Below are 15,708 nucleotides of genomic sequence, written 5' to 3' on the forward strand. Positions count from 1 at the left end.
TTCGGCTTCCTGGGGTGTTACAGAGTATTTGTTAAATCTAGCTAATAAAATATATATTGTGTGTTTGAGTGGTCCAGATACTACATCAGTGAAAATAAATCTGCATTCTTTATCCTTTTGATTTCCCAAAAAGTCACAATCTAATCTTTCATTGAAATTAATTAACTGAAAATGGTAGGGAAATTCTTAAATAAATGATTTTTTAAAATCTGTTGCTATTTACTAGAATCCATGATGCCATCTATCTGAACAAGATTTCCAGGATCTCTGGCAGAAAAATAGGCCCACAACATGAAAGATACAGCACTGTGGGCTTGGGGTACTTTTTAACCCCTGTGTATCCTTTTAAACCCATCTCACGTGTGACAAAAAGCTCTCTTTTTATTTTCATCTGACCACCTGGTTCCGTTTGAAGATTCAGTAGTCTCTGGCAAATGAATATGCTGGAATTTGTTTTTGAATGAGAGAGTTTTTTTTCTTTTCTTGGAACCCTCCCAAACAACCTGTGATGACATCACCTACATCATTGAATATATATATATATATATATATATATATATATATATATATGTGTGTGTGTGTGTGTGTGTGTGTGTGTTCAGGCCAGGTCAAAGGGACTTATAGACTTATAGGATATATACACTGAACAAAATTATAAACGCAACACTTTTGTTTTTGCCCCCATTTTTAGTGGGCAAATGCTCACATTCGATGGTGTCTGGCACTTTGGAGAGGTGTTCTCCTCATGGATGAATCCCGGTTTTCACTGTACAGGCCAGATGGCAGACATTGTGTATGGCGTTGTGTGGGTGAGCGGTTTGCTGATGTCAACGTTGTGGATCGAGTGGCCCATGGTGGCGGTGGGGTTATGGTATGGGCAGGCGTATGTTATGGACAACGAAAACAGGTGCATTTTATTGATGGCATTTTGAATGCACAGAGATACCGTGACGAGATCCTGAGGCCCATTTTTGTGCCATTCATCCACGACCATCACCTCATGTTGCAGCATGATAATGCACGGCCCCATGTTGCAAGGATCTGTACACAATTCCTGGAAGCTGAAAACATCCCAGTTCTTGCATGGCTAGCATACTCACCGGACATGTCACCCATTGAGCATGTTTGGGATGCTCTGGATTGGCGTATACGACAGCGTGTTCCAATTCCTGCCAATATTCAGCAACGTCACACAGCCATTGAAGAGGAGTGGACCAACATTCCACAGGCCACAATCAACAACCAGATCAACTCTATGCGAAGGAGATGTTGCACTGCGTGACCCATGGTAGCGGTGGGGTTATGGTATGGGCAGGCATATGTTATGGACAACGAACACAGGTACATTTTATTGATGGCATCCAGACCCCCCAATACAGTAAAACTGCACATTTTAGAGTGGCCTTTTATTGTGGCCAGCCTAAGGCACACCTGTGCAATAATCATGCTGTCTAATCAGCATCTTGATATGCCACACCTGTGAGGTGGATGGATTATCTCGGCAAAGGAGAAGTGCTCACTAACGCAGATTTAGACAGATTTGTGAACAATATTTGAGAGAAATAGGCCTTTTGTGTATATAGAAAAAGTCTTAGATCTTTGAGATTAGCTCATGAAAAATGGGGGCAAAAACAAAAGTGTTGCGTTTATAATTTTGTTCAGTGCATATATATATATATAAATGCTTTCTGACCGCAAGACTCAACTACTTTCTACAGTTTTCCAGCTGTGATCCTGGAGAGTGTGTGGCCACTCAAACTATCCTCCTCACATTCCTTTAAGACAATATAGACACACGTCCTCTTCAAGGCAGATTTGTACCATTTCAAGTTTATTGGAATGCCTATTATTGCCTTGATGGTGCCACTTTCTATTTTGTAAAGCTCAAAGATCTTCAAACTGATCACACTGTAACACATCTATTCTTTCAATAATAATAATAATTCGTTACATTTATATAGCACTTTGCTGGGTGCACAAAGCACTTTACAAAGAAGGGGGAATCTCCTCAAACACCCACAGTGTGCAGCGTCCACCTGGATGATGCGCCAGCAGCCATATTGCATCAGAACGCCCACCACACACCAGCTTATTGGTGAAGAGAAGAAGGAGTGAAAAAGCCAATCAGCATATGGGGACCTGACTAACACCTCTTCCAGCAGCAACCTAGATTTCCCAGGTCTCCCATCCAGGTACTGACCAGCTCAACCCTGCTTAACTTCAGTGGGCAACCAGTCTTGGGCTGCAGGGTGATATGGCTGCCTAATATCATGACGCATAGAGCATCACAACGTACACAAAAATTATTCTCGAAGCTTCATAAAACTACGGTTGGTACACATTACATACAGTTTGAACATTTGAACGGTGAGCTTTTATGCAGGTGGCTTTTGATGAATCACAGGAGATGCAGACTCACTTCTCAAATCTCAAAATGCTTTTATGATGCACAATTAATTTAAACAGTCAGTTATGTCTTATGATGGAAACTTTAATTAATGCTGTCAAGTATAAAAAATCAGCTTCAAAATTGAACGAATGCTACTCTTGACATTGAAAAATGCAAGGCCTGTACAAATATTATAAATTGTGAAAAATAATTGGGAATCATTTAAAAAAAAAAAAACAGTTACACGTTTTATTAGGGCCCAAGCACAGATGGTGTGAGGACCCTACTGGAATTGCTCCATTTCTTCTTCTTCTTCTCCAAAGTGAATCACATTTTTGAGGGCCAAAAATCCAAATTCCAAAAGTCATGAAACTTTGCACACAAATCAGAACTGGCGAAAATTTACATCTGATATGGGTTTCAGAAGTGGGTGTGGCAAAATGGCTCGATAGCACCACCTGTACTCATTCAACGGAGTACGCCTCGAGCCACGTTTTAGGTACATGTACGAAAAATTGGTACACATATGTAACACATCATTACCCACAAAAACAGTCTCAAAACCCAAGAGGAAGTCAGTTATTTTTAATTTCCTGTGCGATTTTTGCCATTTCCAGGTCTCGTACTTTGATGAACCCCTCCTTCAGTTTTAATCGGATCATCTTCAAATTTGATGAGGGTTATCTTAAGGCCTTTGTGACGTTAAATTGCGAAGATCTTGAGTTTTCGTCAAGGGGCGTGTCCCTGGTGGCCTGACAAATTTTGATGTTTCACCATGAAACAGGAAGTTGCTGTAACTCAGGCAAGCAATGTCCGATCTGCCCCAAACTTCACACGTTTGATAGTTGTTCTGTCCTGAACACATGGACTCCTAGGAACATTAAAAAGCGTCAGCAAGTGTTAAATTGGCTGGCAACATGCTAGAAACATACTAAAACATGCTAGAAACACTTAGCTAAGTACTAAAGCATGCTATTAATGTCATGAAACGGGAAGTTGTTGTAACTCATGCATACAATGCCCAATCTGCCCCAAACTGCATACGATTTATAAGAGTCCTGGCCTGAACACATCTAAATGCCAATATTCAGTTATAATTATAGCACCACCTGCTGGCAACAGGAAATTACTTGTTTTACACTAACTTAAACTGTTTCTTAGATCTTAAATATACTGTATGATGTAATTTCGTTGCTGTCTTGCCGCCTGCCAATTACTGCTCATGGTTTCATGTATTAATATATCTGCCCTTTCCAATGAATATCTCAACACGGAGTAATCTCAGACAACTTAATCCATCTATTTTAATTAAATCTGTTAAATTACAAGCTTGTTTGAAGAATCAAATTAGCCAGAGATAAATTATCAGGATTAAAACATCTGGCATCTGTAAAATCATCTTAGCAAGGTACGAAAAGTGGACCCCCTGGTTGAATCCAAAAACAGTTGATATTCATTTTAGTTCAAATAAGTACACATTACTCAATCACTGGAAATTATTTTCACCACTGATAAGCTACCACTAAATATTGTAGAAACTTAATTTCCTGTAAAGTTGCTTTGCAATGATTTGTATCGTGAAAAGCGCTGTACAAATAAACTTGAATTGAATTGAATATTTTCCAACAGCAATATAAGCACACTGAATGGTGGGGTCTTCTGGATTAAATCAATTTGTAATCATACTTCACAATGCAGCCTTCAGTCTTGACAGTTGCTCGGCCCATCCTACAACAAAAAGCACATCACTTCAGAGGAAATGTCTTAACATATAAAACCTCCAACATGCTGTTCATAATCACAGAAATAAAATTCAACCCATCACAAATAAAATAAAATGTAAATAATTAAAACACAAATAAAACATGTTAAAAATACAGCACAGTAAGGAGAAAACTAGCAGGCCAGCATGCCCCTGGGTTAATTACCCCTGAAGATAATGCTTTGGACACATAATTGCACATTGTTTACAATTAAATGACACTGCATTATTTTTTAAATTATGTTCAATGCAATCAGATGAATGAGTGTTTTGTGTAATATGTAATTTCATAGTTATTTCTTTTGTCTTTGAATTATGGTTAAAAGTGTACTGCTGAATCAATTGAAGACTGGAATATTGATGAGAATAATAGCTGAACTTTCCTTTATTGCACATGGATAGTGGAGCAGACTGATAGAGAGCACAGAACTCTTTGAATGGGGTAGGTATTCAGGTAATCCTTATAACACACCACATGAAACACACTGGAGACAATCGCTGAAGAGAATCGCTGGAGTTCATTGCTAGAGATCAGGAGAACAGGTAAGAGTCCACTTTGAATGAACGAGAACAGACAGTGCGGTGAGACGAGGCGTGTGCTGTGATTGGGTGTTCTCAGAGGCCTCAGAGGCCTTCCAGACCTTGGAGATGATTTGAGGGCCCCGATCTGATACAATGTTTGAAGGGATCCCGAATTATCTGAAGACATGGTTTAAGAGGAGTTTTGCCATTATCATAATGGTGAAGATGCCTTTGAGGGGAAGCAAATGACATGACTTGGAAAATTCCGGTCAATTACCACAAGGATGCGCGTAATACCATCAGAGGGGGGGGGGGGGGGGAACGTACTGGAGACCTTGTGGACACCCCGGCTGAGCGGTCTCAGAGACATTGGAGGAGGTGGGCTGGTCCTGGGACTACTGGATGGGATTAACAAACAGGGTAGAAAGCAAGATGGACTCAGGCTGTTCAGTTGCTTCTTTGGGAGCATGGAGATGGGAAAGGGCATTCTTGGAGTCTGGATGATAGGGGATGTAGAAATTGGAACGGGTGGAAAATAATGAGGATTTAGTCTCTTTCTATTCTAGGTTCTTGTGGTCAGTCAACACGATGAATGGTTGTTGAGCACCCTCCATCCAATGCTGCCATTCTTCGAGCACAAGCTCGATGGCCAGGAGTTCTGTTGCTGATATCGTAGTTCAGGGGCGATTCTAAGATTTTCGTTTTAGGGGGGCTCAGCCCCCAATGAGGGTATAATAATAAAAAATAATAGTAAACATATAAATAAAATAAAAAATGATTGACTAATAGGGTAAGGTGGTAAACTAAACTTATTGCATTTAGCAACTTATTGTATTCCACTGTACTGCATAGATACATTTGAGTACTGAATAAGCCATACAAGTCTTCCTAAATCCTGATCGATCTCTCTCTCACACACACGTTTACTTATCTAAATGGGGACATTCCATAGGCGTAATGGTTTTTATACTGTACAAACTGTATTTTCAATCGCCCTACACCAACCCTACATCTAAACCTACCCCTTACAGGCAACTTTCTGCATTTTTACAATAAAAAAAAATGTTGTTTACTTTATTTCTATATCAGTTTTACAAATGAGGACGTCCCCAAAGGGAGGTTTTTGGAGATTTTGTCATGTTTAGCTCACTTTTGTGTACAAATTTGTCCCCAAAATATGGTTAAGTAGGTACACACACACACCTGTTTGCTGTACAAACAAAATTTTACTGTTTGCATTTCTAGTACAACCCTCTTTCTTTAGCTCAAGTATGCAAAACTATTTGCCATATGCACTGTAATTATTATGTTTTATATTTAAAGTAAAATTTTCAAGTAAAAATGGCAATGGAAAACCGATTGCTCCCCCATGATATTTTGTAAACTGTCTTTATGACAAAGAACTGCACAGATGCAGATATTATAACAATCTATCGATAAACACACACCTGTCCTCTGTTTCTCACTCTGCGCCTCTACGGAATGAAGAACGCATTGAAAGACAGGGAGGAGCTGAAGTCTGCCGCCGTTTTCATATGAAATTTAAAGGGGACTGAGGCAATCACGAATTCATGTACAGTTTATGTAGCTAATCGCAAAATTTTTAGGGGGGCTGAGTAATAATTTTAGGGGGGCTATGGCCCCCTAAAAATGGCCTAGCAACGCCCATGTCGTAGTTCTTCTCCACCGGGGTGAGTTTCTTTGAGAGGAAGGCACATGGATGGAGTCTAGGAGGATTCCCCTGCTGCTGAGACAACACCATCCCTACCACAGTGGTTGAGGTGTCCACTTCTACAATGAAGGGCTTGCTGGGGTCAGGATGTCCTAGGAACAGTGCTCTGGTGAAGGCAGTCTTGAGTTTCTGGGAGGCCTCTATGGCAGCTGGAGTCCAAGACAGAGACTTGGGTTTGTTCTTAAGCAGATCTTGGTGGACTGGACTGGTGATGGAACTATAGTTCTAGATGAAACGCAGGTAGATGTTCACAGGCAGTGTCTGACGAGGATGAGAGAGAGATTGTGGATATTGAGGGAAACAATCATGGAAGCGGTACTTGCCCCACTTCAGGACTTTGCCCGTTTTGCAGAAGATGACAGGGTTGTGTTGCACAAGCCACAGGTGCTCAAGGATCAGCAGTGGAATGCTCCAGAACCCGGAAATGGGTCTGTTCGGTGTGGAGCATGCCAATGCGAAGTTTCACAGGTCCTGCCAGGAAACCAACATGTTTTTGGCTTAATGGTCTTCCTGTCACTGACTGGACTTTGTAGGTGGTCTTGGTTGTACTTTTGGGAGACTGAGCTGGTGGCAGAGGTTTCTGAAGAATAAATTACCAGCTGACCCAGAGTCGAGGAGAGCATGTATTGGAATAGACATATCAGAGGCAGTAAGCATTACAACTATGGTGAGTGGAGTTAAATTAAGAGCAGGAGAGTGAACAAAACTCATCACATGTTGTGGAGGGCGAACTGGGCATGAGGAAATTACATGCCCACCAGCACCACAGTACAGACAGAGTCTTTGGGTCAGCCTCCTCTGCTGCTCAGCTGAAGTTAACCAAGTATTATCAACAATCATTGGCTCAGACACATTTTCTGGAGTGCTGGTGAACTCTGGCTGGTGATAGAACATGGAGGATTGCTGGCCCTATTGGTCTTCCATACAAGACTGCATACAATTCAGAACACGGATGGAGAGTTGGATTCTTGGGCTCAAGTCCCTGCTGGAAAGTGGTGAGGAGCAAGCACTCTTTCCAACAACTGGCGGCAGCAAGAGTTCTAAACTTGAGAGCATAATCCTTAATAGACATTTTCCCTTGGCGGATATGATATAGGTGCTTACTGACAGAAGTGTCTCCTTTATGGAACTTTATGGAAATGATTGACGAAGGCATCCAGGGATTGGGTTAGTGATCCTGTCTGGGCTCAGATGGATTCCGTCCATTGGAACACTCGCCCCGTCAGCAGGGAAATTATGAATAAGATCTTGGCTTGATCGGTGGTGAAGCGATATGGCTGCATCTCCAGGGCCAATGAACACTGTAGAAAGAATCCATTGCAATCCTCTGCCAAGCCAGAGTAGGGTGCTGGATTGGCCAAGTGACTGGTGATGATGGCAGGTGAAGTAGTGCTTGTGGAGGTGACAGTCCAACCTTATCTGTGAAAGTTATATCCAATCACTCAGCTTGTGTCAGCTAAAATACTGTCTTGGTATATAGTTGTTCTTTTTGGAATATAGAAAGGATGAGACATAACTACACTTAAAAGGAGTTTTGGTCACACTTTATTTTAAGTTCCAATACTCACTAAGTATGACTTTTGTCTTAATAAACTCCTAATTTGCTGCTTATTAATAGTTAGTACAGTATTTGTTAAGCTTATGTATGGGGTAGAGATTAAGGGATCTAAAATATGGTCATGCAGAATAATATTAGTACTTTATAAGTACTAATAAACAGCCAGTGTGCTAGTAATATGCATTCTAGTTAATAGTGAGAATTGGTCCTTAAAATAAAGTGTTAACATAGTTTTACATAAATCCACAGAGATTACAGGAATTACACTGGCACCGACAACTTTAGACAACAACAACAAAAATAAGATTATGATAACAAATGCATTTACAATGTTCGTAAATGCTGTAAAAGTATTCCCTTCTGAAAAAGAAGTGCTTACTTGTATCGAATGTACAATTGTAGTGTCCCTCAAATCTTAAAAAGTTTTTTTTTTAAAAAGGCTGTACTTGTAGATAATACAATATTGCTAAAATAAAAGTGTGGACTTTCCAATGTTTCTTATTTGTTTTAAAGATCATTGTATTTGGTTTTCTTAAAGGTGCTGTTTGTAAATTTTTGACTCTACTAAAGTATAAAAATACCATAATATGTTTGCAGGTATTTAAGAAACATGCTAAGTTAACATACTTGTTTATCTGAAAAAAAATGCTACAGTCAGTTATTCTCCTTTGAAAATGTGCGTTCCGGGCCGGAATGTCGGTCTCTGTTTTGGTTTGTGAAACCCGCCCACTGCCAGTTTACCAAATTGTATTTCGGCCCCCCAGGGTTGCCAGTTGGCGGGAAACACAGCGTATTTCCTGTTGGTGTCGTCAATCTGGCAACCTGCGTGTGCGTCAAGTCTGAGGAGGAGGGGCCGGGTGAAAAAAACCCTCTCCAATAGAGAAGACCAGGCCTGGGACATTTTAGTTGTTAGTTTAGTTGTGTTTGTTTATGTTTATGCGGCAGTTATCTGTGTTGTTGTTTATTACATTTATGTTAAACATCTGCTTGTTCCTGCCTCCTTCCAATAACTACGAACTTTGTTACACAGGAATTCACCTGCCCTCCACCATTGTGATGTCTCACTATCTTTTTTACTCAGATTGAGAATAAATATAAGGTGACAACGGCTACAGTTCTAGCCACAGATGAGGATCAACATCTAACACTGCACATCAGAGATCCCATACCGGCCTCACTCGACTCATATCAGTTTGCATAACTTATTAATAGTTAGTACAGTATTTGTTAAGCTTATGTATGGGGTAGAGATTAAGGGATCTAAAATATGGTCATGCAGAATAATATTAGTACTTTATAAGTACTAATAAACAGCCAGTGTGCTAGTAATATGCATTCTAGTTAATAGTGAGAATTGGTCCTTAAAATAAAGTGTTAACATAGTTTTACATAAATCCACAGAGATTACAGGAATTACATTGGCACCGACAACTTTAGACAACAACAACAAAAATAAGATTATGATAACAAATGCATTTACAATGTTCGTAAATGCTGTAAAAATATTCCCTTCTGAAAAAGAAGTGCTTACTTGTATCGAATGTACAATTGTAGTGTCCCTCAAATCTTAAAAAGTTTTTTTTTTAAAGGCTGTACTTGCAGATAATACAATATTGCTAAAATAAAAGTGTGGACTTTCCAATGTTTCTTATTTGTTTTAAAGATCATTGTATTTGGTTTTCTTAAAGGTGCTGTTTGTAAATTTTTGACTCTACTAAAGTATAAAAATACCATAATATGTTTGCAGGTATTTAAGAAACATGCTAAGTTAACATACTTGTTTATCTGAAAAAAAATGCTACAGTCAGTTATTCTCCTTTGAAAATGTGCGTTCCGGGCCGGAATGTCGGTCTCTGTTTTGGTTTGTGAAACCCGCCCACTGCCAGTTTACCAAATTGTATTTCGGCCCCCCAGGGTTGCCAGTTGGCGGGAAACACAGCGTATTTCCTGTTGGTGTCGTCAATCTGGCAACCTGCGTGTGCGTCAAGTCTGAGGAGGAGGGGCCGGGTGAAAAAAACCCTCTCCAATAGAGAAGACCAGGCCTGGGACATTTTAGTTGTTAGTTTAGTTGTGTTTGTTTATGTTTATGCGGCAGTTATCTGTGTTGTTGTTTATTACATTTATGTTAAACATCTGCTTGTTCCTGCCTCCTTCCAATAACTACGAACTTTGTTACACAGGAATTCACCTGCCCTCCACCATTGTGATGTCTCACTATCTTTTTTACTCAGATTGAGAATAAATATAAGGTGACAACGGCTACAGTTCTAGCCACAGATGAGGATCAACATCTAACACTGCACATCAGAGATCCCATACCGGCCTCACTCGACTCATATCAGTTTGCATAAAGAAACAGGTCCGCAGAGGATGCTATTTCCCTGGCTCTCCACACAGCTTTGAATCATCTGGAGAGACACAACATGTGTGTAAGGATGTTGTTCGTGGACTATAGCCATTGCTCTGCAATTGGATTCAAGATCGGGAAGACTTGGAACTTATGCATCTACCCCTCCACATTAATTACTAATGTGTACTGTTTAACATACAGATTATGACTCATAACAGTGAACATTAATTACAATTTATGAATATATGTGCAATATTGTACTGCCAAGGTGCATTATACTGCTACTGTCATACTGTCTATATTGTTTATAACTATACAATAACATTGTGAGCATTGTTTACAATAACGAACATGCGTGCAATACCGATGCTCTTTTTAAAGTACTCTTCCACCTCACTATACAACACTATATTGTGGCTCCACTACTGTTTATATTGTTTAATTTATACAGTTTTTTTTTTCATTTTACTAGTTAATTCATTATTTAGCCTACTGTTTTAGAGCTGCTAACCCCATGTCATTGTTGTGTTGTACTACTGTGTGCATACAGTGACAGTAAAGATTCTTAATCTTAAAAGTTGAACTGCTTACCTCCATGCTGAGAAATGTTAGGTCTTCAGTTGCAAATCAATTTTATTGAAAAGATCGCAGGGCAGCGCTTACAAGTTTCTGTGCGCGTGTTTGATCCTGTACTGTTGAGTCTGTACTGTATGTGTGTGCATTTATGCTTTTTATGAGAAAGAGCGAGAGAAAGAAAGTGTGCATTTCATAGATAGTAAAATGTAATTTTGTGTGTAAAACATGGAAATATTTTTTGTCGTATTGATCGTTACATTTATTTGCATGTTGTAGGTAGCTCGTAGAATAAATAATTAATTCTTCTTATTGTAATTTGGCTGCTCAGGACAAGCCTATGCATATATCAGGCCCTGCTTGTAACACAGCTACTCTTTCATTATTAATAACCTGCTATTGTGTTTTATTTAGGGTTTCACATGTGTCATTTCACATAAACACTGCTTAAAGCACAAGATTATTGTGATGTGTGATGAGAAAATGTGATTTAATCATCAACAAACATGCAAAATTTAAATTGAGCGATTTTAACAATTCAGTTAATCAGAAGCAAACAATGCAAGCAAGATTCATGCTTTAAATGAAAAGGTGACATAATTCATACCTTTTTTTTTTTTACATAAGCATACACTTTTTTTTTATCTTCCAACATGTATGGCCTCTATACATGGACAAGTGTAGCCTATAAGCTATTTTTTACAAATATAAGATGCAAAATTGTTTGTTCTCTTAGATCTACTTAAAAAAATGCTTCGTTTTAGCGATAAAAGAAAGAAAATCTTGAATGCCACACCTTTTTGTAATCAAGATATTTAGCTGTCATTAAGAATTAGTATGCAGCATAGTCTAAGCTGGATCCAAAAACAGCTGATGTTCATTCCAGTCCAAATAAGTACACATTACTCAATCACTGGAAATTATTTTCCAACAGCACCATAGGAACACTTAATGGTTGGGTCTTCTGGATGAAACACGTTAACTGTGCATGTTTTGTAATCATACTTCACAATGCAGCCTTTAGTCATGGAAGTCACTCGGCCCATCCTACAACAAAAAGCACATAATTTCAGAGGAAATGTCTTGAAATATAAAACCTACAATGCTGTTCATGATCACGGAAATACATTTCAACTCATCCCTCAGCTTGTAAACATGAATGTTTATGAAAAATGTGTTCAAACAGGCAGGCATTACCTCAGGTTTAAAGGAGATGCTGTTTTTAAAGTTAATGGAGCTAAGATGAGCTAACAATGAACAACCCTTGTGAAAAAGAATGCTATAAGAGAGTACTAAACTTTAAAAGTTTATACTTAAGTGCAAACTTAATGTTTTCGGAAACATAATAGCATATTATTTACAATTAATTATGCACGTTATTGACAATTATGTCAATATATATATATGTATAAAATACAATTATTATAGATTCAATTTATATGCAATTTGCTGAACTTAAGAGTGCTTTTTTCACCCACTTAAATAAGACTTAAGTACATTTTATATGTAATTTCATAATTGCTTGGATTGCTTATAGTGTACTACATAAGCATTCATTGTAAACTAAAATTATGACATTTCTATTGAAACTTTTATGTCATGTACGTATGTATTTTAAATATATCTAGGCCTACACATCTGTAAGAATGAAGTTGCCGTTAATACATTTCAAATATATTTATATTTTAAATGTAGAATAACACTTTAGTTAAATGATAATCAAGTATGTGCTTTAGAATGTTAGTCAACATACCAAAATAAGTGTATACTTATTTAAAGCATGGCAACATATTATTAAAATGACTTACCGTGTCCTTCAAGGTAAGACTTTTAATTTTATTTAAGTACTTGAGTGTGTTAAGAAACATAGTCATGAAAGTGTTCACTCTTTTAAGTGCATTTTTATTTCAGGAATACTGTATTATCTCTATTATATTAACTCCAATTGTTTTCGTTTAAAAAAAAAACTTAAGGACAAGGTGAAATTAATAAAACAATTTAAAAACAATATATTTAGTTTTCTAAAATTTCAACAGGAGTTAGGATTTTAAATGTCTTATGTGTCACAGCACTTCATTCCACTGGAAGAGCAGGTACAACTGACACATCTGCCGTTTGTCCAAGCACTTCCCATTGGATGCTTGGAGTTATCATAGTCATCAACACAATGTTTTTCCCCTGTTAAGAGTTAAGAAGAAATGCAGTGTTTATTTACCTAAAAGTGTACATACACCATCATTCAAATATGAGTGTTTCGTTCACTGTAAAAAATGACTGTGAATTTAACAGTAAAAGACTGTAAAAATGCTACATGTAAAAACCTGTTAAATGGTTAACGGTAAATTCCCCTAGTATATGCGGTGAAAAACTGTATTGGACATTATATGTATTTGGACATTAAATTTAGTTTCGTTCACTGTAAAAAATGACTGTGAATTTAACGGTAAAAGACTGTAAAAACGCTACAGTAAAAACCTATTAAATGGTTAATGGTAAATTCCCCTACTACAGTGGGTACGGAAAGTATTCAGACCCCCTTAAATTTTTCACTCTTTGTTATATTGCAGCCATTTGCTAAAATCATTTAACAGAAAAACACAGAATTGTTGACATTTTTGCAGATTTATTAAAAAAGAAAAACTGAAATATCACATGGTCCTAAGTATTCAGACCCTTTGCTCAGTATTTAGTAGAAGCACCCTTTTGATCTAATACAGCCATGAGTCTTTTTGGGAAAGATGCAACAAGTTTTTCACACCTGGAGTTGGACTGTAAATTTAAGTTAAAACCATAAAACCTAAAACGTTGCTACCGTATTTTTTACGGTAAAATTCCGGCAACAACAGCTGACGTTTTTTTACCGTAAATTTTACGTAATTTTTTTTTACAGTGTTGTTATATTTGAATATTTTCTGTTCTTGGGTATTTCACATGAAATATGATTCAAGTAAACACCTATTTTCTGTTAGAAAAACATAATTCAAAATAATGCAAATAAATGGTGAAAAACGTCAAATAAATTGTGTTATAGTTAGAACGTTAGATATACAGTTTCCATTACACATTTATTATTTTGAATGTTTTAACCAAAAATTTGTTTTGATGCAAAACAGCTAAGCAATGATTAACTCATCAGTTATAATGAAATGGGCAATATAAATATATATAATAATAAAAAAAACTAAGAGTGAATTTTGACTTCATGTTGACTTTTAAAGAAATAATAAAAAATATGGCTGTACGTGTGTCTGTTTTTATTTACCCAGTTTTAGACCCATAAAGAAGCAGGCAGATTCACTTAAAGAGACAAAGGCACAAAATACCAAAACCAGAGCCAAAGATGTCTGTAAAGAGAAAACTAGGAACTTATTATAGAAAAAAAACACAGTATACAACAGTAAATATTCACATATAAATTCTATAATGATCAGTAGCATTATTAAACTTACCTTTTTGCAAGTTTAGCACAGATGCTGGTCTGGTGAAATGCAGTCATTGGCACATTAGGTCTTTTTAAAGAAAACAGAAGAGGAACATCTAATTTCAACACACATCTGCACTGATCCACGTGTTTGATTACCAACTTTTACTAGTCACTTGCACTTTTATGCAGAAAACTATGTTTTATGTCTTTGATGCAAGGGAGATGGGCCCCCTATAGGACCTTTATGGATTGGCTATAGAGTGTGAAATAATAATAATAATAATAATAATAAATACTTTTTAATTAAGACTGATTAATCTTCTGTGAATATTTGTTAATGTTACCAAGTAGTTATTGGTTGCTAAATATGTGGGGGGGTTTATTGTTATTGTTGTAAGCAGTTATCTGTTTCACAACCACTCAACAACACCAGATGTTTCTTGATATTCTTACATATTTCTCAATATATGACTGTGTCAGCCTCAAGTTGTCACAATAACTGGAGGTCAGACAACAGGGTTCAAGATTTTACTGCAGAACTTATAGAATTAACCACACAAGTAATTCATTCAATTATGATCCAGCACATGGAACAATTAACAAAGTCCTTTGTATTACTAAGAGGATGAAGACAGGTGAGCGGGTAGGTAAAAGTTTGGGTAAGTCTTGCACATAAGGCTATAGATGAGACCAGACAAACAGTGTGGTCTGCTAAAGCAGTGGTTCCCAACCCTGGTCCTGGAGGCACCCCTTCACTGCACATTTTGCATGTCTCCTTTATGTGACGCACCAATTTCAGGTCTTGGAGTCTCTACTAATGAGCGGATGACCTGAATCAGGTGTGTTTGATTAAGGAGACATGCAAAACGAGCAATGTTGGGGTGCCTCCAGGACCAGGGCTGGGAACCACTGTGCTAAAGTGTTGATTATTGGAAGGTGTGAGTGAAGATTGAGTGTGTGCAGGTGGGAACCAAGAGGGATGCTGGGAAATGTAGTGCTGTGGTGAATGGGCTGGTGACTGGAGATTGTGACACAAGTGATTGTATTGCATGTATTGCATGTTCAATAACCAACTTCAGGATCTTAAATGCAAACTAGTCAAGCCCTGTGGCCTAAGTTAGTATTTTACTGCTCAATATATATGAAAGCAAAACAGTGAATATAAAAATCCTTTCTCACAGTGTTCTCCTGTTTTTAGACAACAAGTAAACACTTTACTACAATGCAGTGTTTTTCTACACACTCTTAGAAATAAAACTTCCAAAAGGGTTTTTTCACAGCCATCGAAGAACCATTTTGATTCTTCAATACTGGTTCAACAATATATAATTCAACAACACTGGCAATACTAAACAGTATCTTATATCTATGTTCTGTTCAAAGTCTTAATCTAATTAT

The 15,708-nt window shown here is 37.6% G+C and overlaps 1 protein-coding gene across 1 annotated transcript; it reads right to left on the minus strand.

The window, feature by feature from the left end:
• Nucleotides 1–11,768: 11,768 nt before the first annotated feature.
• LOC107553122 (beta-microseminoprotein-like) lies at nucleotides 11,769–15,594 on the minus strand. The gene is made up of 5 exons (XM_016235243.1): nucleotides 15,589–15,594; nucleotides 14,149–14,230; nucleotides 12,954–13,064; nucleotides 12,084–12,102; nucleotides 11,769–11,933 (listed from the first exon to the last, which is right to left on the minus strand). The coding sequence occupies exons 1-5, from the start codon at nucleotides 15,592–15,594 to the stop codon at nucleotides 11,807–11,809; spliced, it is 345 nt and encodes a 114-aa protein (XP_016090729.1). The 3' UTR covers nucleotides 11,769–11,806.
• Between the last annotated feature and the right edge of the window lie 114 nt (nucleotides 15,595–15,708).

The sequence above is a fragment of the Sinocyclocheilus grahami genome, unplaced genomic scaffold (genome assembly GCF_001515645.1).
Source record: "Sinocyclocheilus grahami isolate Dianchi unplaced genomic scaffold, SAMN03320097.WGS_v1.1 scaffold465.1, whole genome shotgun sequence".
Taxonomy (NCBI): domain Eukaryota; kingdom Metazoa; phylum Chordata; class Actinopteri; order Cypriniformes; family Cyprinidae; genus Sinocyclocheilus; species Sinocyclocheilus grahami.

Bases quoted from the DNA above. Each gene is read 5' to 3' on its own strand.
- LOC107553122 (XM_016235243.1), bottom strand. The intron at 13,065-14,148 runs GTAAATAAAAAC...AACTCTTAACAG, and splicing joins CTTTATGGGTCTAAAACTGG to GGGAAAAACATTGTGTTGAT.